The sequence below is a fragment of the Struthio camelus genome, chromosome 24, assembly GCF_040807025.1.
Source record: "Struthio camelus isolate bStrCam1 chromosome 24, bStrCam1.hap1, whole genome shotgun sequence".
In the NCBI taxonomy this organism is placed as follows: domain Eukaryota; kingdom Metazoa; phylum Chordata; class Aves; order Struthioniformes; family Struthionidae; genus Struthio; species Struthio camelus.
In genome coordinates, this window is record NC_090965.1 from 4,399,029 (window position 1) to 4,425,963 (window position 26,935).

A 26,935-nucleotide genomic window follows, 5' to 3' on the forward strand; every position below is an offset into this window, starting at 1 on the left:
GGTCTCTCCTGACCTCTCGGTGCGAGAGGGATTGCGAGCCAGGGAGGGATGGGATCTGCTCGAGCCTCTGCCAAGAGCTGGCTCCAGATCTGCAGGCAGCTCTGGGCTGCATTTCCCCTCCGGCGCGAAGCAGAGCTTGGGTGTCCGGGCTTCGCTCCTCGCCGCCGCCACAGAGCCCGGCCAGCCTCAGGCGGCAGCGGGGCGCCGCGGGCAGGTGAGCCGGCGGCTGCGGGGTGCCCGGAGGTGCCGTCGGGCCCGGGGTTTTGGGGGACGGGGGTTGGGGGGGGGGTGGAAGGGATGGATGCTTGGGGTGGGGGAATGGAGGGAGGGATGCGGGGATGGAGGGAGCGCGGAGAGGGCAGCGCAGCGCAGCTGGGGCGGCAGCGGGGGGCTGCGGGCGCTGGGGGGGGGGTCTCCAGCCCCCCCCCTCCTCCCCCGGTGGGGCGGCGCCGGCTCCCTTAACCCCGCCGCCCGCTCCCAGCCCTATAAAAGCCCCCGGCGGCGGCGCTTCCCCCGCCGAGCCCCGGAGCAGCCTCCCCCGCCGAGCCGAGCCCGGTGGGAGCCGCCGGGGCGCGCAACAGGCCCCCCCCCCCGTTCCCCCCCCCCCCAAAAGCCGGGGCCGGCGCCGCCTGAACGGGGGCCCCCCGGCGCCGCAGCCCGCTCCCCCCCCCTCCCCCCGCGCTCCGGGAGGGCAGGGCCCCGCCGGGGGGCCCACGGCCGGCAGGGGAGGCGGAGGGGTCGCATTACCCCCCCCCCCGCCAAAATCCCCGAGCCCAGCCCGGGGAGGCGGAGGAAGCGCCGCCGGAGCGGGAGGGGCAGGCGGCGGAGCCCGGCAGCCCCCCCCCTCCCCGCCCCGGCCACGCTGCAGGTACCGGGAGGAGGGTCGGGATGGGGAGGGGGGGATCCAGCCTTGCGGAGCTCAGGGCCTGCCGCCCCCCCCGCTTGGCGACAGCACCTTCCTGTCCCCCCCCCCCCCCGCCCCCGTCGTGGTCCGCATCCCCCCGGGCTGCGGCGGGGCCCGGCAGCGGCAGCGGGGCCCCCTCCCCCGCGGCCCCCTCCCGCCTCCACTTGTTGCTCCCCGGCAGGGCTGGGCTGGCTCCTCGTTTAGGGCGGTTTTATTTCGGGGGGAGGGGGGGGCAGGATGGTTTGGGAGGGGGTGGAGGTTGCAGCCTGCCTTCTTGTCCCCGAGCTGCCGCCCGTGTCCAGCTCGGCTCCGGCGTGCTGCCCCTCGCCCGGCGTCGGGGCTGGCTGAGAGAGCAAAGCCTGAGCCCCCCCTGCCTTTTCCGCTTCCCAGTCCTGTCTCTGCCCCATTCGCCCGCCTCCGCCGACTCCCAGCTCCTCGCCCGGAGGAAGGGTGCGTGTAGCGTGCATCTCCCATCCACCGAAATCTATGATCAGCTCGGTGTGTGTCTCCTCCTACCGTGGACGCAAGTCTGGGAACAAACCACCCTCCAAAACATGCCTGAAGGAAGAGATGGGCAAAGGGGAAGACTCGGACAAGATCACCATCAATGTAGGGGGCACCCGGCATGAGACCTACAAAAGCACCCTACGGACTTTGCCGGGTACCCGCCTGGCCTGGCTCGCCGACCCCGATGCCCAGAGCAACTTTGACTTTGATGGGAAGAGCAATGAGTTCTTCTTCGATCGCCACCCCGGGATCTTCTCCTACGTGCTCAACTACTACCGCACGGGCAAGCTGCACTGCCCTGCAGACATCTGTGGGCCCCTCTTCGAGGAGGAGCTGACCTACTGGGGCATCGACGAGACGGACGTGGAGCCCTGCTGCTGGATGACCTACCGCCAACACCGCGATGCTGAAGAGGCCCTGGACATCTTTGAGAGTCCTGAGCCTGGCGGAGGGGCTGGTGGAGAGGAGCCCGAAGAGGAAGGGGGTAGGGAGATGGCTCTGCAACGCCTGGGCATGGATGATAGGCCACCGGGGGCTGCCGGGGCTGCTGGAGGGGGTGGATGCTGTCGGAATTGGCAGCCCAAGATGTGGGCGCTCTTTGAGGATCCCTATTCATCCAAGGCAGCAAGGGTAAGCGCCCGAGACGCATGGGTGGGGAGGTGGGATGGGGCCTGTGTTGGGTTGTGTCTTCATCTCCCCATCCCCATGGGCTACACTGGACTCTCCCATTGGGTTACATGCCCCCCCCCCCAAATCCATCCCCCTCCTGCTGCAAGGCCCATTGGCCATCTTTCATCCTTCATCTCCTCTTCCCCTCCCAACGCCCCATGTGGACTGGGGGAGCTGGGACAACCCTTGCGTCCCAGCCCAGCCACCTACCCCCTTCACACCTTCGGGCCCTGCCCTGGGCACATCCTGGTCTGTCACGTCCGAGCCGGCGGAGATGAGGGATTGTCAGGGAGAGTCCTTGGCAGGGCTGAGTCCTGGCAGAGTTTCAGGACGCTCTAGGACAGGCTGGATTATTTAGTTTCCTCTTGCTAGGTTCTGTGTACCTACATGCTGAAAACAATGTTTAATGTCAGAGGCTTACAGCAGGGAGGATAGGGCTGGAGCGCGTGAACACGCGTGCCTTCGCTTGCTGGCATACTGTGCCTTCCCCCCCGAGCTGGGCTTATTAATGACACAAATCACAGCCGCCCAGTACCCCCGGTGCCCGTCTGCACCTGGGGGAAAATCTTAAACCAGGTCTTGAAGTAAATGAGATCCTGAAGTTTGTCCCTCAGGCACTCACACCCCTTCTTCTACCTGGTAGCGTGGCCCCCAAAGATGCACCCTCCTCCACCCATGCCAGCCCCCCTCCTGGTGCCGTGCGAGCACCCTTGCCCCCGTGTCCCCCCCCCGCCATAGGTTCTTGCAGCCGGGTGCAACCATGGGATAGCCACCTGCGTTAACGCACCCAGCCTACGCGCACGCGTTCCTCTCTCCCCGTTGACAGACGCCGCAGGGGTGGCAGCGTTCGCAGCCCAGGCCCAGCCTCACCTGGCCCCTGCAGCGCGCAGCACGCGGGCAAGGTTGTCGCATCGGTGGCAGCCCCCACACAGCATACGGTCTCCGTCAGCACGTGCGAGCGCAGGTTCGCAGCCGCGACTAGCACCCCCCCCCCAAAACTCTTCATCTGCGCACGCCTTTGGGGACTCACGTATGGCATGTACGTGAACACGCATGCAAACGTGTGCACGTGCTAGCAAACGCCCGTGACCCGCTCGTGCACTTCAGCACCCCTTGCAGCCCACCTCCGCAGACCTTCCCTGCCCACAGGCTCAAACCTGCCGGGACATATCCCACACAAGCAGGCATAGCTTTAGGCTCCCACCCGGCCCGTGCACTGTTTTGCACACCCGTCTCCTCTCCCAGATACTCCAAGATCATCCCCAAAGCTCTGCCCACCGACACCCCCCCCAGCACCCACCCACACCGCTCCGCTTCCCCCCCGTCCTCTCTGTGCGTATCCCCCCTGTCATGCCCAATTTATAAATCTGCCACACACACGCGTACATATTTAGGGTCTAAATAAATTCTGGATGCATTTAGAGCTGTAAAAAGCATCAGTGATAAGAAATCCAGCAGGCATTTCACACCCACCAGCAGCGCGCAGGGCAGGGGGTCGGTTTGCCAAGGAGGTGTCTTTGCAGCGAACGTAAGGAGCCCCCCCCCCCAACACGCACGCACAGGGGATGTTGGAGCAGCAAGAGCTTTACTTGTTTTGGAGAGGGGACCCAAGCCCTTGCTTGTCTTTGAGGGGGTCTTTGCCTCTGAGCGATGCTCTGAATGTTGCAAAGCTCCAAATCCAGAAAACAAGCCGAATCATTCGAGTGGGATTTTTTCATGCTATTATTTGGGTCTGCTTGGCCTGTGTGCTGAGCTGCTCTTGGAGACGTGTTTGCTAAACAGAGGTGGCAGGAGCGTGTTGAAGGCAACAGAAATGGCTGGGATGTGAGCCCTGACCGGGAAATGAGAGGGTTGGAGTGTGACCAGTCTGCACCAGGGCTCCTGCTTCCTTCTTGCTTCTCTAACATAACGGCTCGACTTACCACTGGCATGGGGACGTTCAGCTTCCAGGCCCTCCAATGCAACACTCATAGGCCATTTTCCAGGCTAAGATATCAGCGTGTTTTTGCAATTGCTTAGGATAAATGCTTTGGCAGAAGGGGAAACTGAGGCACAGGCAGGGAAACGCTAGAAGTCGTGCAACCCACCCAGGATCAGCCTGTCAAGGACGGCGACCTGCCCAGAGCACCCAGTTACTGCGGGGAACGGTCACTGGTTCTGCATCACCGTCCGGGGCTGGGACGCTCACGGACCCGTGACCGTCTCTGCAGGTGGTTGAAATTGCAGTGATTTCAAGGAGCTCCCCTGGGATTTGGAGCGGGGGCCTGAAGGGGATTTTTAATACTACCCCATTTCTGAGTCTCCTTGCCCTTTCAAAGGGAGAGCAAAGGGGTGGTGCCGTCTGCCTCCAGCGGTCCCCGGAGCTGTGTGTCCGCTTGGGACCTCGTATCTCCATTCATAGCCTTGGCAGGCTGGTGAAAGCTGAAGACACCTGCTGGGTAATAAATAAAGGCTTGGAATTGGGGGGTGACAGAGGTTCACATGGTGGCAACGAGGTAACAAATAATGGCTCTAACCTGGAGGCCTCCCCTGGCAGCGAGTCAGGCTCTTGGGAAGAAATCCAAAATAAACTGGGCTACACGGGGCGGCTGGGGAGAAGGGGAGCAAGGACCTTCCTTACAGTATCTCTCTCTCTTGGCACCCCTGGAGCTGCCAACTGGGTGAGTTTGTGGTTAGAAATTTCCCCCGAGTATTGAACCTCTCTTCCTTCCATGTATCATCCATACCCACAGGATTATTGTCCCAAGTCCAGTCTCAGCGGTACCAGTGAAAACTTGGTCCCTAGCATATTTGCGGTCCTGGCTGGAGCGTGACAATCTGTTGCTCCCTGTGGGAAACTGCTCGGGGAGATCTCAGCCCCGTGCTGGCTGTGACTGGAGCACACCAGGTGGATTTTAGGTTTACTTCCAAGCTCTGCTCAGTTGCGCTTCCTCAGTTTTCTCCCTTTTCAACCTTACTTCTGGGGTCGTGGCCTCAATTCTGTTGGCTTTTCCAGGCTAGTGACCCCCTATGGGTCATGATGTTTTGGGAACAGCCATCCCAAGCTGTTGGGCGCATGTTGAGACTGTGCAGAGCATCGGCAGGTTCTGTAGGATTGGTTTGGTGGCACTTTCAGTGCTGTGCTGGTGGCTACTGGGTTCCCAGTACTGAGGCCTTCTTCTGTGCCAAAAGAAGTTGTGGAGACCCCTCCCAGTGGTCTGCTCTTGGGCACCAGAAGAAGGCAGATGGGTGCAACTTTCTAGCTGCTCCCTGCCCTCCAGGCATCCTGCCTTCAGAGGAGGTGTGGTAGCTTAGGAGGGCAGATATCCCAGCTGCCAGCGCAGCCAAGAGCAGGCAGGTCACAGCCTCCAGAGCTGGTGTTCAAGTCTTGTGCCATCACCAAATGCCTCTGTCCCACAAGAGGCAGTGGGAACTGGGCATGGCATTCCCAGAATCCTCTATAAAAGTGCTAGCCTGAAGCTTTGACCTTACAGGGTGATATTTTGCTGTCTGGGTCTCTCCTGCAGGACAAACACCCAATGCCAGTTCCCCTTAAACATCAGGCTGCGTGTGTGTATATACATAGACATGTATACTTGAAGACACCTTCGGAAAAAAAAACTTGAGCTGAGAGCCAGACAGAGGCCAGAGCTGAGATGAGAGATCTCAGGTCAGCTCTGCAGCTGACACAAAATGGGAGCAGCGCTGTCGACTTCGGAGGAGGAGGTTGGTTCACACCAGCTGTGAATTTGACTCCTATTTTTAGAGGCTGGTTCTGCTCCTGGGGCTAAATCGGATCTCACCTACGTGGTTCATGCAACAGGGCTGTTTCATTGCCTGAGCGTTTTGCTCCTTCCAGAGAGCAGTGTCAGGGTCTCGCTGTCTTCCTTGGTAATTTGTTTCTTCCTACTTTGCTTTGATTCTAAGTTTTTAATCTGAAAGTTTTCCTGAGATTACTCGTATGGGGAAACTCAGGAATGTTACTCTGAACTCAGCAGATAAGGGGATTATTTTGGCTATGCCACCACTGTGTAGACACAGTCGTCCTGTTACAATGGCCTTGCTTTAAGATCCTGCTTTGGTTTAGTTGGATTCGCTCTCCTGATTGTGCCCATGTCGCTGAAGGCAAGGTTGGTCAGTGAGGGCAGGCTGCGGCGTGCCTGGGAGCTACCTCCAGGAGAGCCACATGGTGGCACGTGGTCCAGGGTGGTCTGGTTAGAGCGGTATGAAGCACCTCAGCCTATCTGAGGTAGGTGTCTAACATGGGGGGGGATAATTGTCTTCCAGAGATTTCTCCTTAGGTTAGAGGAAGAGTCTGGCTTAAACTTCACACCTAACTTCTAGAGAGCTGATTCTTTCCGTGCTGGATCTGTGCTGCGCCAGGAGCGGGTTTGTCCTCAGGGACCCCTGCGCAGATGCTCTCGGGAGGCCCAGGTCTCCTGACTGTCCCCAGCATGTTAATGCTGGTGTCTAGGGCCAGGTTTTTCTCTAGCGTGACTCAGGCTGTCTCCGCTGCTGATTCACTCCAGCCAAGGACCCTGGCTGTAATTTTGAGCAGGCTTGCAGTGTGGCTGCCTGCTGAACAAAGCCAAGCGAGTGGGTTTGACAACAAAATGAGCCGCTCTCTCTTGGCCAGAAAACACTGAGAGCAGGCAGGTCGCATCCTGCTCTGTGAGGGGGCTTTGCCACGCCTGCGGTGGCAGCAGGCAGGGTACTTTAGCAGCAACGGGTGCTGTAGCACCTTCTGCTCCCAGGAAGCCCAGCCTGCCTGCACTTTGATCCTAAAGGGAGGTAGAAGAAGGGCTTTTCTGCTTGGAGGCTTTTTTCGGGTGCTCTTGGAAACAGATGCTCTGGATAATGGACTCATCATGAGCTCATCCTGCCAGGAAGGAGGCCTGAGTGTGATTGATGGGGCGGGGGGGGGGGGGAGGAACGGCACCAAACTGTTTCTTCTGACACAGCCTTTGGTTTCCACCTTGTACTGTCGGTCCTTCCTCGTTCACTCGCATCCAAGGCGAACCAGGAGCCTGAGTGCTGTGGCTGTGAATGGTGCAGACCTCTGACATGGAGGGCTTTTGGGTCAATGCAGGGGAAAGCTCTTTGAGCAGGTCCTCTCAAAGCTGCCTTTTCATGTCATTCCCAGTGGAGGCTTAATCCATACAGAGGCTGTTACAAGTCTCCCTTCATTGCCTTCACTGTCCTCTCCGTCCCAACTCCAGCCGTGGCTGCAGCCCAGCACAACTTCCCCTGTACCTATCATAGCACTTGGGGAAAGGTCCTGGACTGACATCCCCAGACACTGAAGTTTGCTGTTAACTCACAGGACAAGTCCAGGGAACCTTCCCTGTCCACGATCCTTGGAACTAGGGAAGAAGGGACTGACTGGGTGGAAGCAGTACAGCTCACCGAGGTGTTGTGAGCCTGTTGTACTCATTTGGGTCAGATGAGGATTTCTCCCATCCATGGGAGAGGATTAGAAGAGATGTGCCAAATGCAGGTGACACCAGAAGTGTGTCTCAGGCTGCCCTGAAGTGGTCATCATTGCAGTTCATGAAGTTGCTATCCCCAACGGTTGACCACAGTCTTTCTGTGTATGCCCCAGGAAGTTCAGCTAATGGCCCAGTTAATTTCTCCTTTGCAGGTAGTTGCTTTTGCCTCGCTATTTTTCATCCTGGTCTCCATCACGACCTTCTGCCTGGAGACGCACGAGGCCTTCAACATTGATGTCAATGTGACGGAGACCCTCGTGGTTGGCAACACCACAACGGTCCTGCTGACGCACAAAGTGGAGACGGAGCCCATCCTTACCTACATCGAAGGTGTCTGCGTCCTGTGGTTCACCCTCGAGTTCCTGGTTCGCATCATCTGCTGTCCAGATAAGCTTCTGTTCATCAAAAACCTCCTCAACATCATTGACTTTGTGGCCATCTTGCCCTTCTACCTGGAGGTAGGTCTTAGCGGCCTGTCCTCCAAAGCTGCCCGGGACGTGCTGGGCTTCCTGCGGGTGGTCCGTTTCGTCCGGATCCTCCGGATCTTCAAGCTGACACGGCACTTTGTGGGCCTTCGGGTGCTGGGCCACACGCTCCGGGCCAGCACCAATGAATTCCTGCTCCTCATCATCTTCCTGGCCTTGGGGGTCTTGATTTTTGCCACCATGATCTACTACGCCGAGCGGATCGGAGCCAAGACGTCTGACCCACGTGGGAGTGACCACACTCACTTTAAGAACATCCCCATAGGGTTCTGGTGGGCCGTGGTCACGATGACGACCCTGGGCTACGGCGACATGTACCCCAAGACCTGGTCAGGCATGGTGGTGGGGGCTCTCTGTGCATTGGCCGGGGTGCTCACCATTGCCATGCCTGTGCCTGTCATTGTCAATAACTTTGGGATGTATTATTCACTGGCCATGGCCAAGCAGAAGCTGCCAAAGAAGAAGAAAAAGCATATACCCCGTCCGGCCCCGCTGGACTCCCCCACCTACTGCAAATCTGAGGAAAACTCTCCTCACAACAGCACTCAGAGCGACACTTGTCCCCTGGCAGTAGAGGAGGGGGCGGCTGAGCGGAAACGGTCAGGTGAGACCTCAAAGCCCTGGGGTTGGGCCAAGGGAAGGGGAGACTTCTGAGAGCCCCCGAGGGAATGTTTGTTGTCTCCTCTGTCCTATCAGCCTGGTGCTGTAGTTGCCCTGGGGACTGGCCCTGCTGCAGGATACGGCCTGTTGCTCTCTCGGTGGTGAGTTCTTGGTGCAGAGAGAGCTGGGGCATGTGGGTGCCTGGTTATTGCATGCTCTATGGATAGACCAGGATGCTGCAGATCAAGATCCCCCCTCTGAGGGGTGCAGAACCCCTGGGGAAGGGCCATATTTTGCTCTCTTAATGGTGTAATTTAGGGTATCCCTACCTAACCTACATCTTCCTTACCCTGACAGAGGTAAAACCATTGGTCTGATTCCCGTCTTAGCCTGGTAATGCCCTTGGGGTAGATTTTCTTTTGCTTCCTCCCACCATAAATCAGAGGTGGCTTCACCAAAATGCATAAGTCCATGGATACTCCCTGGGGCCTGATCTCCTCATCCACATTTGTCTTCTAGTAAATTGAGCATCCCTGCATGGCAAGGCCAATGCTGGTCCAAATCCTGTGCTCAGGCAGGAGCAAAATTAGCCTCTGTACATTCATTATTTGGCCTCACCTCAATGAGCTGAAAATTCTGGGTTGGCTAGTCTTTTTTTTCAGGTTGCAGTTGGTGTTTATGTGGCTGGAGAGGGCATGTCCCTGGCTTTGCAGTGTCCAGCCGTGGGCAGTCTTTGGTGGGCAGCATTGCTTGGGCTGAGCTTCTGGGAAGTGCAGGAGCCCTGCCGTGGTATCATTGCTTGGCCCAGAGGTTGCTTACCCTCTTCAGCTGGGTTTGCTGCCGAAGGCACCTCCAGGTCACTGGTTCAAACCCATCTGGCTTTCTGAGTGGCTTTCAAAGGGCAGCAGCAAAAGGTGTAGCAGAAGGCCAATGGTAACCGGAGTGAAATGAGTTGACCGGGTGAATGTCCCAGTCCTGGTGGGCTGGTACCTGTTGATTATCTTCCAAGCCTGTTGGCACCAATGTGCTGGCAGCGTTGGCAGCAGGGCACAAGGACTGAATGGGTTCAGCCTGCTCACCAATGAGAGGGCTGACATGTTGGGACTGTGCTTGTGGCCCATCTAGGAGAGAAGCCATCTTTGCAGCAAATAAACAGCCAGTGGGGGCTGTCGTAGCCCAGTATCTGCCACTAATGCTGCGTTCACTAAGGTCTATCCTGAACAGCAGCAGCGGGACAGTTGGCCACGTGTGTCTAACAGTGATGCTCATTCATCCTATTTGACATGGGGAGGCCTGAATGCCCCAGATGGGTGTTTCCACCTTATAAAACTCCCCTTGCCATGTGTTTATGATGCCTGTCTGCCCCAGGAGCCCTGGGCAGAGGTGAGCAGTGAGAGGAGCCCCATCACTCTGCAGGCAGCAGGTCACCCCGGTCTCTTTAACCCAGTGTTGATCTAGGAGCTAGGTCCAGGGGGCCAGATCCTGGCATAACATCCTCTTAGTTAATGAGTCATGGAGTCACATGACAATTAGCACTTCACCGCCATAATGAGCAGCCCAGATCTCCTCAGCTGATGTGAATTTTGGGGAGCTAATTCTCACCAATTGGGTGGGTGGGTCTCAAAGACCAGGGGTGTTTCTTCCCCTTGCCAACCCTGCTTGGCTTCACATAGGGAGTATAACTCTCAGCAGGAAGAAGAGTTGCTGTTTGCTGCTTAGGATTAAAATCTGGCATGGTCCTGCTTCCCCAGACGCTGTAAGTTAGTATGTCTAGGCTGGGATCAGTGCCTGAATCCTTGGGTGTTTTTCTGGGCCATCTGCAATCTGGTCCTCTGCTTCCTTACTTGGTCTAAACAAACCCTTCTGGCCACCCCTGAATCTTGGGAGCAGCTTGTCCTGTGGGTTATTGACTGCTGATGAGTCTCTGCCACCTTCTTGCAGACTCTAAGCAGAATGGTGAAGCCAACGTGGTGCTGTCAGATGAGGAACAGCCGCTGTCGCCGTCTGACGAGGAGAAACGGCCTATGCGGCGCTCCAGCACGAGAGATAAGAACAAGAAATCTTCCACGTGCTTCCTGCTGGCCACAGGTGACTTCTCCTGCACAGCAGATGGAGGCATCCAGAAAGGTATGGGGGAGGCTGGAGGTGTTTGCCGGCCAGAGCCGGTCTGTGGGCTGGGGAAGATGAGGATGCATCAGTGAGGTTGATGCCCTGGGAGAGAGGATGCTCTAAGCCCTGCCTGTGTTCATTTTGCTCTGCTGGGGTCAAACCCCTTGTGCCTGTGGAAGGACAGCTGGTGGCAGTGAATGCCATGGGCTGGTTCTTAAGGTGCCAAACAGCCCTGGGGTTTGACTCCCTTCAGGCTCAGCCTCTGCTTTGTGATGCTAGTGAAGGATTTGACTAGCATGTCTGGCCATGGATTTATTACATCTGTCTGAGACCATGGTTCATCTCAATCTGCCTTGCTGTCTTCTGCTCCCCTCTGCCCCCCCATCTCTAGCCCTCTGAATAAACCTGTCTTCCTGCCTCTTCATTGGCTTCATCTCCATCCACCATGTCTCTTTGTGCTAGTTATGCCCTTTTTGTTTCCTCTTCCCCTGGTTGCCACCATTTGGGAGCTGTGGCCTGGCATTGGCCAGACTGCTCTCTTTGGGGACAGGCCTGTCCCTTTGCTCATTGGTGCTCTGTCCACCCCCTCAGCTCTTCTCCCTGGTCCTCACCCAGCCATCTCAGGCTGGTATGAAGGGGAGAGCTCTGCTGGGGAGGCAGTGAGGAAGTTGGTTGAAAGGTTTTCATTGGGGGGGGGGGAAAAAGACTGTGGGCTTTTCTTTTTCTCCTGTGATGACTTTTGGTGAGTTTGAGCCCTTTGCTAGGAAACTGCAGTGTGTCAAGTTCTGCCTTAGGGAAAGTACCGGGCTGCCAGAAAGGCTGTCTGTTTTCCAGGGTTTTGGAAGTGAGTTTTGCTAAGCTTGAAGTGTTGAAGTTTTCTATGGAAAGTGGTGGGGGAGACCAGTCAGGAAAACGTGAAACTCCTCTTCCCATGACAAAACAACTGGCCCCTTCAGCCTCGTCCCTCCGTGCTGTCCTCCAGCCCTTCTCTGCTCCGCTGGAAAGCATGCCTGGTGTTTTTCTCCAACACTCCAGAGCCTGGGCCCTAGGAGGGTGAATCCAGAGCCTACCTGGAGCTGCCAAACCCAGCTGCATCCTTGATTACTAGGTTAAGCCTTAGGACCTGGTTTGGTTCTCTCTTATTTACCTGCATGTCTGGGGTGATGTGAGATAATGTAGCTGAAGAGCTGGTCTGCCTCTGTGGTACCATCTAATCCTTGGCTGCTTGCTGGGATCAGTGTACACAACTTGGGACCAGACAGGAGGAAAGAGGATATGTAGTGTCTCTGAGCTGCAGGCCAGGGTCTGTTAGCTTACGGTGTCAATGCTTCACAGGTCCTTGGAGTTTATTGCTTTTAAATCACTGCAGATGGTAAAGACTGGATGGGCTGGGACAGGAGGACCTTGGCTTTGGGTCTGCAGCATCCAGCCCTGGTGCTGGGCTCATCCCACGTTCCTGGGAGTTTTTATACTGTAGGGGGTAGTGTGCTTTCATTTGTGAGGCAGCCTAGCCTGTCCCAGGCTGTCCAGGGCCAGGCTCTCTCAGGGCTCCTGGGAGATGTTTGGAGGCAATCATGTTTATTACATTAGTAGAACCAAACTGGTTGCATCATCCTGGGAAATGAAGGGTTTCCTTTGGTGCTCCTGCCCAACCTTGTCCCTTTTCCCCTTAAAGAGAAAAGGGGGGAGTAGAGAAAGAAAAAAGCCTAGCTCATCTTCTATTTGGGCAGAAGAGGACTATACAAATATTTACTTGAAATCCCTCACTTTCCTACCAAAAATGACTTTCTCTGTGAACTTGGTCTCTTTTCTTAGCACAGACTAATGAGAAGAGGTCAGTGGGTCCCTTGTCTATGGCTGGCTGTAGTGCTGCCCCAGATGTGGGGGGGCTGCTGAGCTGGAAAGGGTGGGGGAGAGGGACAAAAGCCAGCGTTGATCTTCTCCCCTGTAAGACATCAACCCAGGCATCTCTTAGCTGCATTTTAGCTTGGCCAACTGAAGTCAAGGGAGCTACGGTAGCTCAAACAGATGAGGATCTAGTCCTGCTCCCAAATGATATTGCTTGGTTGCAGGAGGCCACTTTTTTCTTTTTTCCTTTCATGGTGGTAGCGAGATATTTGAAAGAGCACTTCAATGATCTCTCTTGGTTCGCTCTGATGTCCTTCCTGCAAATGTCAGAGTTTTATACAGTTAAAAATAGATGTGTACATGGGTCACTTGTCCTCACCTTGCTAAAAGGCTCCTGTGCCTGGGGAAGGGTGCATCTGGTGTTCAGAGGTCCTGAGTGATGAGTGAGACCTTTTGGGAGAAGAAAGCCCCTGTTTCTGTGTCCTGCTCAGGCTGTTGGTGGCAGGTAGATGGGATGCTGCCCCAGGAGGTTGAGGCTGGTGTTTTTTCTGGTGAAATGCTCCTGTGTGGTCAAGGTTTGCTGTGGGGCTGAGGAGGCTCAGATCAGAGCGAAGCAGTATCTTCTGTGCTGGTCGAAAGTCGTTGGGAGCTGCAGAGGCACCTCTCCCCAAGCCTCCTGATTTATCTCCTGCTGAGGCTGTTTGTTCTGGTACTGGGATGCTGGCAGCTCTGCAAATTGAGATGAGCTTGGTTCTGAGCCTGATTTGCTGATGGCCATCTGTCAGATCCTGGGGCAGGTACTGGTGTCTGTACAAGCTGTGGAAATTGGGAGATGGGGCTGCTTGGAATATGCTGCAGATCTTGGCATCAGCCATGGCTTGAGTCTGATTCCAGAGGTTTGGGATCTCCTGTGATCCTCTCAGTTCTGGAGAGGATCATGCTGGACTGCAGTGTGAAGCCTATCCTGTGGCATGTATTTCTTGTCCCTGTTGCTGCTTGCAGTGGTGCAGCCTTGCTCCTCTTCTGTTAGGGACTGCTTCTGACCTTTCATCTCCCTCAAGGCCTGGGGTCCTGCTCAGAAATTCCCTGCAAGGTCTCCAGCTGGTGCCCAACACGTGCTGACATGGGTCTGTCATGGCATGTTAGCATCTGTCCTCTGCTTGGATGGGTTTGTGGGCTGCAGGGCTGGGGAGCAACAGTGGGTCTCCTGGCCAGTGCCAGGCTCGGTTGGTTAAGAGGGCCTGGGAAAAGCAAGATATGGACTGAAATCAGAGTGACCTTTCAAGGGGAGCAACAGGGAACCAGGTTAAGTTAAGGGAATTTATCTCTTGAAGTTGGACCTCTGCAGTGGGTCAGGGATGCCAGCACCTCCCTTTGATGGCACGCTGGCATTGCAAAGCGCTGTCCATCAGCAGTTTTTGGCTTGGTTTCCAAAGCCCAGCATGCTGTGCTGCTCGTTTTACTCCATTGCTTGCTATTAGTGCAGGAGAGGAGTGGCATGTGGGTTGAGCAGTGTGCGTGGTCACAGGGGAAGCCTGTGCCGGTACACCACCGGTATGCTCTGCTCGCTTGTGTGAACGGTGGGGAGTAGGGACAAGTCCATGTTTGCCCGGAGGCATGCGTGCAACCTGCATGTGAGTGCCGGGCCGCCGTTATAAACAAGCGCACGAGATCCCTGCCTGCATTACCCCATCTGCTGCTGACTCAAAACGTGCATGTCTGTGCAAGCAGGCACGTGTGCTTGTGTGCCACGAGTATATGCACGTGGGTAACGCGGCTCCGCAGCCTTGCCCGGCTGCTGGGGCCTTGGTGGGGAAGAGCCCCCAGAGGTACATGGTGCCCTGCCACTCTGTTTATAAGATGCCTCCACACGGCTCCTTGGCAACAAACCCATTTTTAAACCAATCCTGGTGACCTCAGTTAGCACCTATGTGAGTTGCTGGGATACCAGCCTCCCTAACGAGCAGCACCAGTGGCAATTAGCATAGCACAGCCTGCCGGTGCTTTGCAACTTTACTCCTCGGTAGCAGCTGGGTGCTGGACTTGGCACCCAGCTCTTCCGGTCTCGTGGAAAGCCACTGTCACCTTCAGAGCCAAAGGAGCAGAGCTGGGCATCTTCTCGAGCTCGTTTCTGGGCACGCCAGCGAGCCTGGGAATGACCTGGGAATAAACTGATGGAGAAAACTAAGTGTTGGTCTTTGGACAGCTGGCTGTTTGCCCTTGGAGCCCTGTTTCAGAGGGGTGCTGGAGCTATCAAACATACTTTTGAAGTGCTGTCCCATGAAGGGATGCTTAAGACTTAATCAAAACTGGCGGCAGGATTTTGTCCCTGTTTCTATTCACCCTTCCGCCCCATTTTTATCGAGTGATCTCTGCAAGAGGGCAAAGATCCTTGTTATAAAGGATCCAGCCACGTCAGCAGGGCCTTACATTGAAAGGTGGCTTCCCGCAAGCCCCTTAATGACTCTCGGCCAAAGCGATGTCATTCAGGTGTTGGGTCCATAATTAACCTCAGGCTTTCGGAGGCCACTTGCAACTAGGTACAAACGCTTCCCACGCATGCAGCTCAGGGTGTGCAATGGGCAGGGAAACGCGTGAGCCACTCCGAGGTCCTTTGCGCCCCAGGGAAAAGAGCAGGGTTTGCAGAGTGAATAACCCAATGCTGTCATTAGGGTGGTTGTTTGGGGCAGGGGCATCGCTCGCGCCGCTGAGCGTGGGAAATATCCCCAGCTTGTGACAGGGAGCCCGTGCATGGGCGCGCTGGCCTCCCCCTGCGGCTCGGGGCTGCTCTAACCTCCTTTGCCTGTTCCCTGCCTGGATTTAGACCAGTGGCTTCACGCCAAAAAGTAAATAAGGAAATTGCTCTTCTCTTTGGGGCTGGATTCTGCTCTTGCTTTTATTGTGGGCAATGGAGAAATTTGCTGAAGTCAGCAACAGGTTTAGGCAACCAGCCCTCTCTTCTGCTTCCCTTTCTCTGCTTTAGAGCTGGGAGAAGCTTTGCTGGAGGAGATGCTTCTCCTCGTAGGGATCTCAGTTGTGAAAAGAGGTTGAAAATTCCCATGCCTGCCCAGTTGGCTGCGGTGGTTAGGGAATGCTTAAGAAATAAGTATAAAAGTAGATAAAAGGTAGTGCTCTGGAGCATTTCAGGGCTACGTGCGCGTCTCAGCATCGTCTTTGGCCACCCTGTGCTCACGCGGGTGAAATGTGGCTTTGATGTATGCTGGCTCGGCCTCCCACTTCCTGCTGCTGTTTCAGCTCCGCGATGGTTTCGGCACTAGCAGCCAGCTCTCAACTGAGCAGAATGGGGCCTGCCCCGAGCCAGTGCCGGTGGCCCCGACTCGGTGCCTTTGCGTCAAAGCAGAACCTGGAGACCTCCCAGGGGACGCGGGATTGTTTCAGAGCTTGGCACCGGCTAACAGGCCATCCATCACCTTGTTTTTCTGCTGTCAGGGAGCCGGTCCCCTTCTCTCCCTCCTTGCATGCACATGCTCACGCACTGGCCGTTCCCAACACCGCAGCAAAAGCCAACGTGTTGCGGTTTTCCGCTCGCCCCAGGTTTGCGTCGCTCTTGCAAGCGATCTGTCACCTGCCAGGCTGCAGAGCACAAGCGCAGCGAGCGTTGCATGTCGCCAGGCGGTTCGGCTTGCCACGGACAGGAGCGCACTTGGTTTTGGTAGCGAGCTGGTGCTGCGAGGAGCAGGGGTCTGCAGGGCAAATCTCGGGGGATGCTGGAAGTATCTTTAAATGGGACTGCCAGTTTTGCAGATTGGACCGAAAAAGTCCAGTTTTCATTGCAAATACTTGATTTCTTTCTAGAAGGAAAAGTGACTGTGACCTCTGAGAACGTTTGCTCCATTTGGCACTTTTCAATAAAAGCTTAAGCAATGGCTGACTCTTTGGGGGAGTGCGAAGGGTTTCCCTGCTTAAAGAAAAAGAAATATTTGCTCTTTAGTTTAATTTCTCGTGGAAAATAACGAGCATGTCTACCTGCTCCTCTCTACAGAAAGGTGTCAGCAGCAGCTTACTACTACAGCACACTTAAAAACCGGAGCCGAGGGAATAATTCATTACAAATCACACATTTGCTTGAATTCTGCTTCTTTCCCCGTTTGCTTCAGCCCACAAACTCCCCAGACTCATTCCTCATTCAAAGCGATTTGTAAAAACAAAACCCTAACCCCCTAGGACCGACACGTGAATGATTTGGTCTCCCAGCATCACAGGAGCTGGACGGCGTCGGTTAGCGACAGGAGCCACGTGGCGTCGCTTCCCAGCCTGGATTGGCGACTAAGCCCAGGAGCGCGGATTTGCCGCTGAGCGCTCCCTGCTAAATTTGCTCTCGGCAGACGCCTGCTTTTAGGAAGGGATGGTCACGGGAGGCAGCTGGGAAGAGAAGGGTGGAGGTGAGACCACTCGAGCTGGCTCCTCTTGCAGGGAAAGGCCTGAGCTGAGTGGGGTGCACTGATTTTTTTTTTTTTTCTGTGGTCTGCTCCCAAGGCCTGGATTTGGCTGGCCTGAGTCGAAGGCAGAGCAGGGAATGTCTGGAGGCTGTCTGGATCTTGAGCCGGCTCAGTTGCCCTCAAGCAGGGGCCAACAAGGTGTTTTCTGACTCTTTAGGGGGCTGAATGCAGGCGTGGGGATCTGCTGCGGGCTCTCGGCGATGCTCCCTCTGGGGACTCTGCGCGCAGAGCCGTTCTTGCCGCCGCTCTGCTCTAATCTCACCTCTGTCCGTTTTCTTCACAAAGGCTATGGAAAATCCCGGAGCCTAAGCAGCATAGATGGTGTGGCAGGATCCACGGTGGCCTTGGCCCCCCTCGTGTCGCGCTACAGCTCTCCCTGTCCGCTGAGGCGCCCCTGTTCTCCCGTCCCCTCCATCCTCTAAACGCCGTCCGGATGCTGCTTTGTTGTGTCGGCTGCGCGCTCCCCGCTCCACTGTGTCGCTCTGTCCCCCCCGTGACACCGTGTCTCCGCGCTGCCCCTTGGTGTTTGGCTAGAGGTTCGCCGGGAGAGGAGACCCGAGCCGGGACGTCTCCGTCGTCGAGAAGCGGGCTTGGACCTTCTCCAGCCGAGCGCTGCCTCCGTGCTGCCCCCTGCCCAGTTTGCAGGCGACCTGTAACATCTCCGTAGAGCAATCGTGTCTTCTCATATCCATGTTTGGGACAGTCCCTGGGGGGATGTTTTCCGCTTGATGTTTTTTTTTTTTTCCCCCTCCTTGAAACCTTATTCGCCCCCAATAAAATGGGGCAAGGGCATGCAATCCCCCTTGGTGTTGAACCCTCCTTCCCGTGGGCCACTTGCACTTGGGCAAAGGGTGGAGGAAACATAAAGAAGGACGCGTTGGCTGATGAAATGAAACCTTGTCTGAAATGGCTGAGTTCGTATCCTTTTAGGTTTTTTTTTTCTTGAACAGCCTCACCTTTCTGGAGGCAGCTGACGAATAAATCTCTATTCCTTGTCCAGCAGCAGTTCCCTTCTATTTTGTGCTTTTTACTGTTAAGTCGCACTTGATCCTTGCACGCTTGCGCCCGCTTTTCTATCTGACCTCAGGGATCATCCCAGGGCTGAACAGGGCTCTCGCAGCCTTGAAAATCGGCCCTGAGATCTCAGTTGGAGGGCGGAGGGGTGCATGGGTTGGGTGCGGGGAGCGCGCGGACGATGGAGCCAGGCTGGGATAAGGCATCAGCCAAACGCGCACACGGATGTTCCCACAAAGAGCTGGGACGTGGTGGGGAGGAGAAACTGGGCCCCTCCGAGCAGTCGGGGAAGCCGTTGTTATTAGGAGGTGGGGAGCTGTGAGATTTGAGAGAAGCTGATGCGCAGACGGAGCGGGCAAGCCTCCTGCGAGATGGGTCCAGGGTGAAAGGGCTGGTGGGGCAGAGCATCCCTTTCCCCGGAGCAACCACGGGTCCCGCGGGGATGGGAAACTGAGCCGGATTTGAACAAACCTCCTCTGCCATCCTGTGAAGAGGTGTGAGTGCCAAACTCTCAGTCGTGCTGTGGTTTTCGCTCGTGTATTTTTTTTTTTTTTTGAAGTGATCTTGAGTGGTCTCCAATGTCCTTGCTCTGAATGAGAGCAAAACCTTTGTTTTCGCCCTGCCTCCTGGCTCGTTTCTAGCTCAGATGCCCCAGATCTGCCTCCCCAAAGGGGTCTGGGTGTCCGACTGCTGAAAACCGCGTTGTTTGGCATCTGCTGCCGTGGCCCCGATTCTGATTGGCATGCTCTTGGCCTTTTCCCTTATTCCAGGGAAGTCCAACTTGGTGTGGCTGGAGCCTGGGAGCAAACCTAGTCCCGGGCATGGAAGAAAAGCTCAGAGAGCCTCTCAGCGGATGCTCGTGGGATTATTTGGAGTGAGGCTCCTCTTGGTGCGAGGCCCAATTTTGGCAGAGCCTGTGGTCCTGCAGCTCATCCCAGGCTCGCCTCCCCGTGCCTCGGTTTCCCTTCAGGTAGAAGAGGGTTAATGCCAGGAACCTCCTGCAGGAAAAAACTCATTGTCACTGCATTGTAGAAGATGCTACCCAAGGAGGAATGGTTAAATGCCTTGGCTGGTTTAGGTTTTCTTTTCCCACTCCCCAGTGAGTTTAACAAGCAGTTGACAGGAGGAGCCAGTCAAAACATCTGCCTTTATTTGGGAAGAAAGCGAGCCCCCCCCCCCCCAAGTCCTACACGAGGCAGAGCCTGGAAAACCCTTTTCTTTCCTTCCTCTCTTCTCCTTCCCCAGGCTTGTCAGCAGATCATTAAGAGTCAAAGGAAGGAGTAGGAGAAGAGAGAAAAGCTCAGCTTGGTGCTGCGAGCAGCTTCCTGGGAGTTTGACGTCGAGCTTTGAGCACCCAGCAGACCCGGCCGCCGCGGTGCCGGAGATGTAGATGCGCGTGGAGTCCCCGTTCAGGCGGCGATTTGAGGGCGAGCCGCGACCCTCGCCCTCGCTACCCGCCGGGACATCCTCTCGCGGCGTCCGAGCGTGCCGCCGTGAACGCCTTGCCTAGCCGCCCTCGTCTAATTTCTATAATTACAGCGTAGTCGCGTACTGGACGGTTCTGGTAACTCTATGGGGTTGTGAGACGCGGGGAAGCGCCGGGCGTCCCCCCAGCCGCCCGAGAGCGAGAGGGTCCCGGGGGCCGCGGCGCGGCCGGCCTGTCCCTCTGCTCCAGGCTTTGCGTCCCGCTGCGCTTTGCGATGATTGTGGCCTTTCCTCCCACGATCGAACAGGCGCTGCGGGAGGTTGCCCTCGACCATTTCGGTGGTCTCTGAGTCATAAATGATTTATCCGAGGCCGCTCGCTGAATCTGGGGACGAGGCAGGCGTTAAAACCCAGCTCTCCCGGGCTGCCTTTGGGGTTTGAGGCACGTGAAAGCAGCCGGTTAACCTGGGACCGGATGCAGCCGCCAGTCCCGAGACCTCCCGTCCTCCCCTTTTCCCCCTCCTCAGGCCACCCAGTGTCCCCAAGGGGCTCCTCCGAACACCGGAGCCGCTTGCCTGCTACGGAAAGCCCTTGGTGGGCTGCAAAATTTCTCCTCGGCAGAGCGGCGGGTGGTTCATGTACTGCGTATTAGACCCGACGCGGAGCTGCGCTATGCAATTTTTAGAAGTGGCGTTATGCAACTCGGTAGAAGGCATGACTAATGTGCAAAAAGCTCCTGCCTCCAAAACAGCAGAGCCCCGAATGGGAGCTACAGGGATTTCAGTGGGAGGCACCAAACTGTTGAAAAAACCCACTGCATCTTCTCTCTCTTCCCCCCGCCTTCTTCTGAATAAGCAATTTGGGGGACACAGGAGGGGAAAAGCTCCCAGTAATTACTTTTTGGTTTTGAGGGGGGTTTTGGGGGTGAGCTCACCTGGGCTAATCCCCCTGGATAAGAATATATGGGGAGCTGCAGCGGGTCAGAACAGCAGACTGCTGAATTATGTAGCCCAGGGTCTTATCTCAAACAGTGGCCAAAATTGGATGCCTGGAGAATAGGATAAGAATAGAGCAGGCGTATATGATACTTCCCCCGAATATCCTCCCAGCCACTTATCTATGTTTAGTGATCTGGAGAGGAGCGCACGTTCCAACTAAGGCAAAATGCACCGGGGAGAAAGCAAGGTTGTTTGATTTATTCTTAAAGAACCGAATAAATCAATAGGCGTACAGCTGCCTCTGCCCAAGTCCTAAAATGGCATTTAAAAAAAATAAACTGCTATGCAGCAATTGTCATCGCACCAAGCTCGCTGCCGCCTTCCCGGCCGGCAAAGGGAGCGCTCCAGCTCGTCCGGGAGGACAGGTAGGAGCTGAGCTGCTCCCCTGCGTGCCGGCTTGTCCTCCCCGTGCTGGCGCTGGGGAGGCGATATTTCCTCCCTTTGGAGGTTTCGGAAAGTTGGCAGCGCTCTGAGCGGGGAGCGACGTGGCCGTTTCCCATGGGAAGGAGCGAGCGCGGCTGATCCGAGCCGCTGTCCCAGGGCTGTCGCCCCCCCCGCCTGCTGCAACGCCCAGGGGACGGCAGCAGAGAGAGCCGCCTCGGGACCCCAAAGTGCTTCCCCCAGCTCCAGGGGGGCCAGTCGGGGCTTATGGCGTGGCCGGCACCGTGGCTCACCCCATCAGAGTGCGATCGGGCAGGTGCTTGAGGGATTTGGCCTTTTCCCGCATTAAACCCCCTCTCTTTGGTGCTTTTTGCAGGAGGTTAAGCCTGACCGCGCAGCTACGTGTAAAGCGCTGTACGCACCTTCTGCGTGTACCGTAAATACATCCCCGCGCGCGGCTGTTTGGTACCCGAGGAGCGCTCCGCTCCCGGATGCAGCTGGCCGCAGGCGCGCGTGATGCTCGGTAACGGCGCAGGGATTAGAGATGCCTTTTCCCAGCTGCGTCGCTCCGGGGCTGCCCTGACGCCGTCTGGCTGCTCAGCCCAGCAGCGCTTTGGGACGGCGACCGTCTCGCGTGGGGTGCGCGTCCACTCCGCGGGGTGATGTGGGCACGCGGCCACCTCCCGGAAAAGCAGCCGTGTGAGCCCATCCTTGGGGGCGATTTCCTGCGCTCCAGCTCGCCCCTCTGCCAAGCGGCCTCCGGCGGCTGGGGCGCCCGGCTCGCCGTTGGGTCCCGGGCTCGCGTGCAAAGTATTAATTGTTATTGTTGCAATGACTGCTCTGTTTCTCGGGAGATGCCTGAAAGAGCTGAGAAAATAGAAAGGCCTGTCAAGCAGCTGGGCAGGAGGTGAAGATGTCAAGAGAGTAATTGCTCTACCCAGAAGCAGCCTGTTTCTGGCTTCTCCAGCACTGCCAGGAAAAATCCTCCGTGCTTATTTGATGACAATTAAAAAAAAAAAAAAGAAAACCCAACTATCCCTTGCCCATGCTGACGAGGAACTCGGCGAGCAGAGGCAGATGCAAAATAAGATGCGGCAGAGCTTAAAAACAGGCGCCTCCTGCCTCCCAGCCTGTTACTTCGTTACCCCCTCTCGGGCAAGGGTTTCCTGCGCTTTTTCCCCATGAAATGCTCAGAAATAATCTTGCAAACCGCTTAGGAAAAGGGTTGCTCTCTCGCCCTCGTGCGGGACAGCCTCGGCTGAGGCTGGAGCCCAGATCCTGCCCCGACTCGGAACGTGGAACGGCGCCTCTTTAAATCCCTCCCGTTGCTCTCCTAAAGGGAAAAGGGAGGCGGAAAAGGGGTCGGCAAAGCATCCCGCTCGGGATGCCGAACCCTTCGGAGCAGCCGGGCAGGAGGAGAGGGCGTGGGAAAGCGGTCCGCAGCGCTTAGGGCCGCTTGCAGAAATGCTGGTAGGGGGAAAGCGCGACCGTGCAAACTTGGCTTTGGCCCGGGGAGTTTTGGGCGGGGGGGGGCGGATTTTCAGGGCTGGGTGGCTGCAGGTCCGGGCTGCCCCGAGCCTCCTGCCTTGCACAAGGAGGGGACGACGGGGGCATCGCCCGGGCTCTCTCTGGGCGGTAGGTTTGCACCCAAAAACGGCCGAGGGAGGAGGCTTTCGCTGCGGAGGGGCCGATTCACGGCTGGCGGCGAGGGGCTGGGACCCGCTGGCGGTGCCGAGCCGGGAGGGCTCTTTCCTGGCGGCAGCTTTGTCCGGGGGCAGCGATGAAACCACGCTGGGCGCTGCCGTTATTTGCGGTCAGTCGCGCTACCTCCGCCGAGGCTGCGAGCTGCTTCCCGCGGCAGGTCCCGAGCGAGCCGGCGAAGCGACTTGGAGCGGGGAGGAGGAGATGGGAGTTACAAGCCGAGTCGTGTCGCTGGTACCGAAGCCGGGTCGCCCGGCCCGATGCAGTCTGGCAGCTCAGGAGATGGTGGCATCTCCTGCAGGCCAGCAAAGCGCCCTGCGAGAGGTGGCGTTTAGGGACGTGAGCCCCCCCCGGGTCTCGCTGAGCTGTGGCTGCCTGGGGGGCTTGACAAGCTTCTCAGTGCCACCGCGCGCGTGGTGGGGACAGGAGCCTTAGCGGGGGTCGGACAGGAGCCTTACGGAGGTCCCAGCTCGGCTTGCGGTGGACAACGCAGCTCTTTGGTGTCCGCGATGCTCGAGGGAGGACGAGGTCCTTTAGGAGCGACTGAAGCTTTGGAGCCGGGTTTGGGCTCCAGTTAGGAAACGCCCCCAAAATTGGTTCCCACCTTGACTCGGGGGCGTTATCGGCCCGGCAAAACCCGTACTACTCACGCGTGGGCAAACAAAGCAAGGTTTTCGCCTCTTCCAAGCCCCTCGCTTGGAAACCGCGTCCTGGCACACGCGGAGAGGCGGCGCCGTGACTCAGAGCTCCGATCCACGTTAATTAATTCGATGGTAACGAACGAGAGCGAGAGAGCACCGCAGGATATGAATGCACTAGGCTTGGCTTTGGGACTTTTGGCTCTTGGGCTTGGGCTCGCTTGGAAACTTTGGGTCAAAAGCAGCCTTTTGGGAGGAAAGCGCCGCAGTGGTGGAGACGTCTTCCCTCTGCTCTTCATTTTTAGCCTTGGAGTCGCCTTGATCCCTGTTCTCGCTTCCCTCGGAGAATTGTTTTCCAAGTCCCCAGCCAGGGGGAGTCTCTGTTTTAGTCCCTTTTGAGGCATTTTTTGCCCAGTTTGCCTATTTTAAGGCTTAGGAGGCCAGTGTTTCCTCCCTCCCGACGGTGTCGGAGAGCTTCATCCCCGCGCCAGCAGGGAGCCCGCAAGCGCTCCCCGCCGCGAGCGACTCGAGCGCCCGGCGCCGCTAAGGAAAACGCTGCGCTCGAAGCCCCGGCGCGCCGACAGTCCGGGGATGCCCGGGAGGGATGGGGTGAACGGGGCGGACGGTCCGTCCCGGGGCAGCGGTGGCCGTTGGCTCCGCCGCCAGTTGAACGGATCGTTGCTGCTTTTCCCATTGAAATCCTCTCTCTCTCTCTCTCGGCCCAGGTGCATCCTCCTCGCCCCCTCTCCCTCTCTCTCGCCTTTTCTCTTTCTCCGCCAACGGGGCCGACGACAGCAGCGACTAACGGTGTGTTTAATACCTGTGTCTTTAATCGCAGATAGCTGCCAAGACGTCCTCTCTTCCAGTTACTCCCAGGGCGAGGTGGTCACCTTCTCCTGAGCCCCGGCCCCCACGGATGCAGGCAGCGCCCCGGCGAGGGAGGACACGACCGGAGGGATGCTTTCCCCGAGGAGCTTTGCCTGCCCGGCCCCAGCGGCCCAAAGCTCTCGCGGCGAAATCCCCGGCCGCCCCGAGCGCGGCAGCCGGGACGGCCCCGCGCTGCCGCCGGGCGCCCGTTGTACGGCTCTCTGCAGCTTAACCCCGAGCCTGTCCGCCCTGCCCTCGCTTTGGGACGCCCGCGCACCCCTTCCTCGCCGCCGCGCCGGGCCGGGTGCCCTTGTCCTGCTGCAGCGACCCAGGCGGAGCGCGGACCCCCGCGGCCGACCGGCGCGGAGCACCCCCGGGACCTTTTCGCCTGGCGCGCCGTCCACCGCCTCCGACGCCAAACGGGCTCTTTGCTCGGCTCTGCGGGGTTCGCCCCGGCGGGCTGAGCGGGGCCGAGGCGGCCGGGCGCGCGGGAAGCAATAGCGGCAGCGGACGCCGAGGTGGGGTGAAGCCGGCTGGCCTGCCGGGGGCAGTGGTTCTGACGCTGTTACGTATCTCTGTGACCAAGGCAATACTAATCCCGTTACCTTCTGTCCTGTACGCATGCCTCTACCTGTCAACCAGTACTAGAGTTTGAATAAAGACGTCCACGAGCTGGAGTCAGCTCCCGTATGCGCCTCCCGCCCTCGGCCCTTTTCTCTCCGCGGGCTCCCCCCGTCCCAGCCAATCCCCCCCCACCCGCCCGCCGCAAGCCCGACCCCAGGGGGCCCCCAGCGCCGGAGAGAGCTAGGTCGGCAGCTGGGCTGCCTGGGCGTTGTGGCCGAGCGCCGTGCGTTCTCGCGCAGCTCGGAGCCCCCCTGGAAAGCCCGCGGCAGATTTGTTTCGACGTCGTTCGTTTGTTGAAGATTTAACAAATCCGACTCTCAGAGATGAAAAACCGGCATTACTGCAATACCATCCTTAGGTTTCAGAGTGAACGGCCTCTTGCAATGAACGGAGTAGCTCTCGCCAAGCTACCCGGCCAGCCTGACAGCAGAGCCGAGAAGACAGCACTGAGCTGATTCATGGCCAGCTGATATTTTCCCACTCGTTTTGTAGCTGGCGTGCTCACGGCGCTGACTTTCGAATGGCTCCTTTGCACCCTCCCGAGGAGGCTGAAATCCTCTGCGCGCCCCGAGGGCTCAGCGTGAGAAAGCAAAAGAGCCCTCACGCTAGCTGCTTGAAGAGTCCCAAGACACTGCTGCAGCGAGTTGGAGGGGCCTCAATTAAAACTTCCGAGAAAGAGCTTGTGGGGCTCGCTCTCCAGTATTAGCCTGCCCTGGAAGGCACCAGGTCTTTGATTTGAGCCTGGCGGTGCCCGGAGAGAACTGGAAGGTTAAAGCCTGGGGAAATCTGCTCGTGTGATTGACCTACCACGAAACCGAAAAGAAAGCAGTTAAAAATGTGAGCAATCAGTGCTTTGGTGGCTGGTGGCCAAACATCAATTAAAGAGAAAACCTTTCTCCAGGGCAGCGAGAGAAACTCTGTGTTTTCCACTCCGGCTGCAGAAAGCCATTTGCGAGCGAGCTGGGCTGCAAGCGGCAGCCTGGGCCCCGCGACGCTATTGAACGCGCTGCTGGATCCCTAATGATATTAAGCGCCGTGGCCCTTCTCCAAAATTGCCGTAGTTGCGCGCTCGGATCATTGTCGAGCGCTTGGGTTGTCTGGGCCTGAAAGCAGAGCAGAGACGCTCGTGTAGATGAAACCGGCCACCTGAAGCCCTTGGTCGCGCAGCCTTTCGGGACGAGCATCCTGGGAGCAACGTGGTATCGTTCGCTGGGACCTGCCGGGCTGCAAAACGGTCCAGAGCGAACTGCAGGAGAGCAGGCGCAGCCCGGGCCGGCCAGCCCTTGGGGTTAGGGACAAGGTGGCCACGTGGTAGGTAGATGGTTGGGATGCGAGAGGTCCCCTGCAGCAGGATGAGGTGCCTTCTCCATCCTGGGGCACCATGTGCAATCTGTGTCTCACCAGCTCTGGAGGGGCCTGCAAAAATTAACCCGGAGGAACAACCCGACAGTTCGAGGACTGAATGTGTCCCCCGGGATCGTCGGCTCCTCCAGGACGGTTTCAGGCTGGTGATCCCTGCTCACGATGGGGCAGGAGGTTTTTTTTTTTTTTCCCCCCGGGAGGAAAGCCGGAGCGGAGAGCCCAAAGGTTTGGACGCTGCCTCCTGAACGTGGCCAACCCAACGACCGGGACACAGCACACGCGATGGGTGAGAAATTAAATTAGGAGAAGACTGCGTGTCGGGGAGCTGCCGAGCGCCAGCGCCTGCCTGGAGCGAGAGAAAAGGAACGCGATTGCTTCCCCGGGCCGGCACGACCTCGCTGGCTCTCGCGGGGCCGCTCTCCTCCCTCTTTGGCCATCAGCTCGGTGCAAGAGCTGCGGTCTACCCTAGGTGGGACGAAGCGGGGGGGCCGTGTTGCAGTGTCGCCAAGCCTTTCTGAAGGTGCACCAGGGTTCCCACCTCGCAGCCCGAGGCCCTGCACCGAAAGCAGGGTGCTCCAAGGGCGGCCCGGCCGCTGCCAGCGGGGTTGGAGACACCGGCGGTCGGACGGGCCCGCGGAAACCCCCGAAGGGCAGCTCGCGTCCTGCTGTGGCGCTCCCCACCCAGCTCTGGGGGACACCAGGGTGGGACATCAGCCAGGTAAGGTCCTTCATCCCGCGACGCTGCTGCCGGGGGTCTCCCTGCAGCACAGACCAGGGGGGATTGGCAGGGGTAGTGCCGGCGAGAGGATGAACACCCCATCCCAAATCCCCAGCTGGTGCTTCCTCAGCCAGCCTGGTCCCAGGCGAGCACGTCA

The 26,935-nt window shown here is 57.6% G+C and overlaps 1 protein-coding gene across 4 annotated transcripts; it reads left to right on the forward strand.

The window, feature by feature from the left end:
* Nucleotides 1–24,769, forward strand: KCNC4 (potassium voltage-gated channel subfamily C member 4). Of its 4 annotated transcripts, none has more exons than XM_068918469.1 (5): nucleotides 1–214; nucleotides 1,295–2,041; nucleotides 7,701–8,637; nucleotides 10,575–10,760; nucleotides 24,046–24,769. In XM_068918469.1, the coding sequence occupies exons 2-5, from the start codon at nucleotides 1,391–1,393 to the stop codon at nucleotides 24,105–24,107; spliced, it is 1,836 nt and encodes a 611-aa protein (XP_068774570.1). In that variant the 5' UTR covers nucleotides 1–214; nucleotides 1,295–1,390; the 3' UTR covers nucleotides 24,108–24,769. The 4 variants fall into 4 exon arrangements, with proteins under 4 accessions (XP_068774570.1, XP_068774571.1, XP_068774572.1 ...); XM_068918470.1 differs by lacking the exon at nucleotides 24,046–24,769 and adding an exon at nucleotides 17,336–18,434 and having other exon boundaries at nucleotides 31–214; XM_068918471.1 differs by lacking the exons at nucleotides 1–214; nucleotides 24,046–24,769 and adding exons at nucleotides 842–868; nucleotides 17,336–18,434.
* The last annotated feature ends 2,166 nt before the right edge of the window (nucleotides 24,770–26,935 follow it).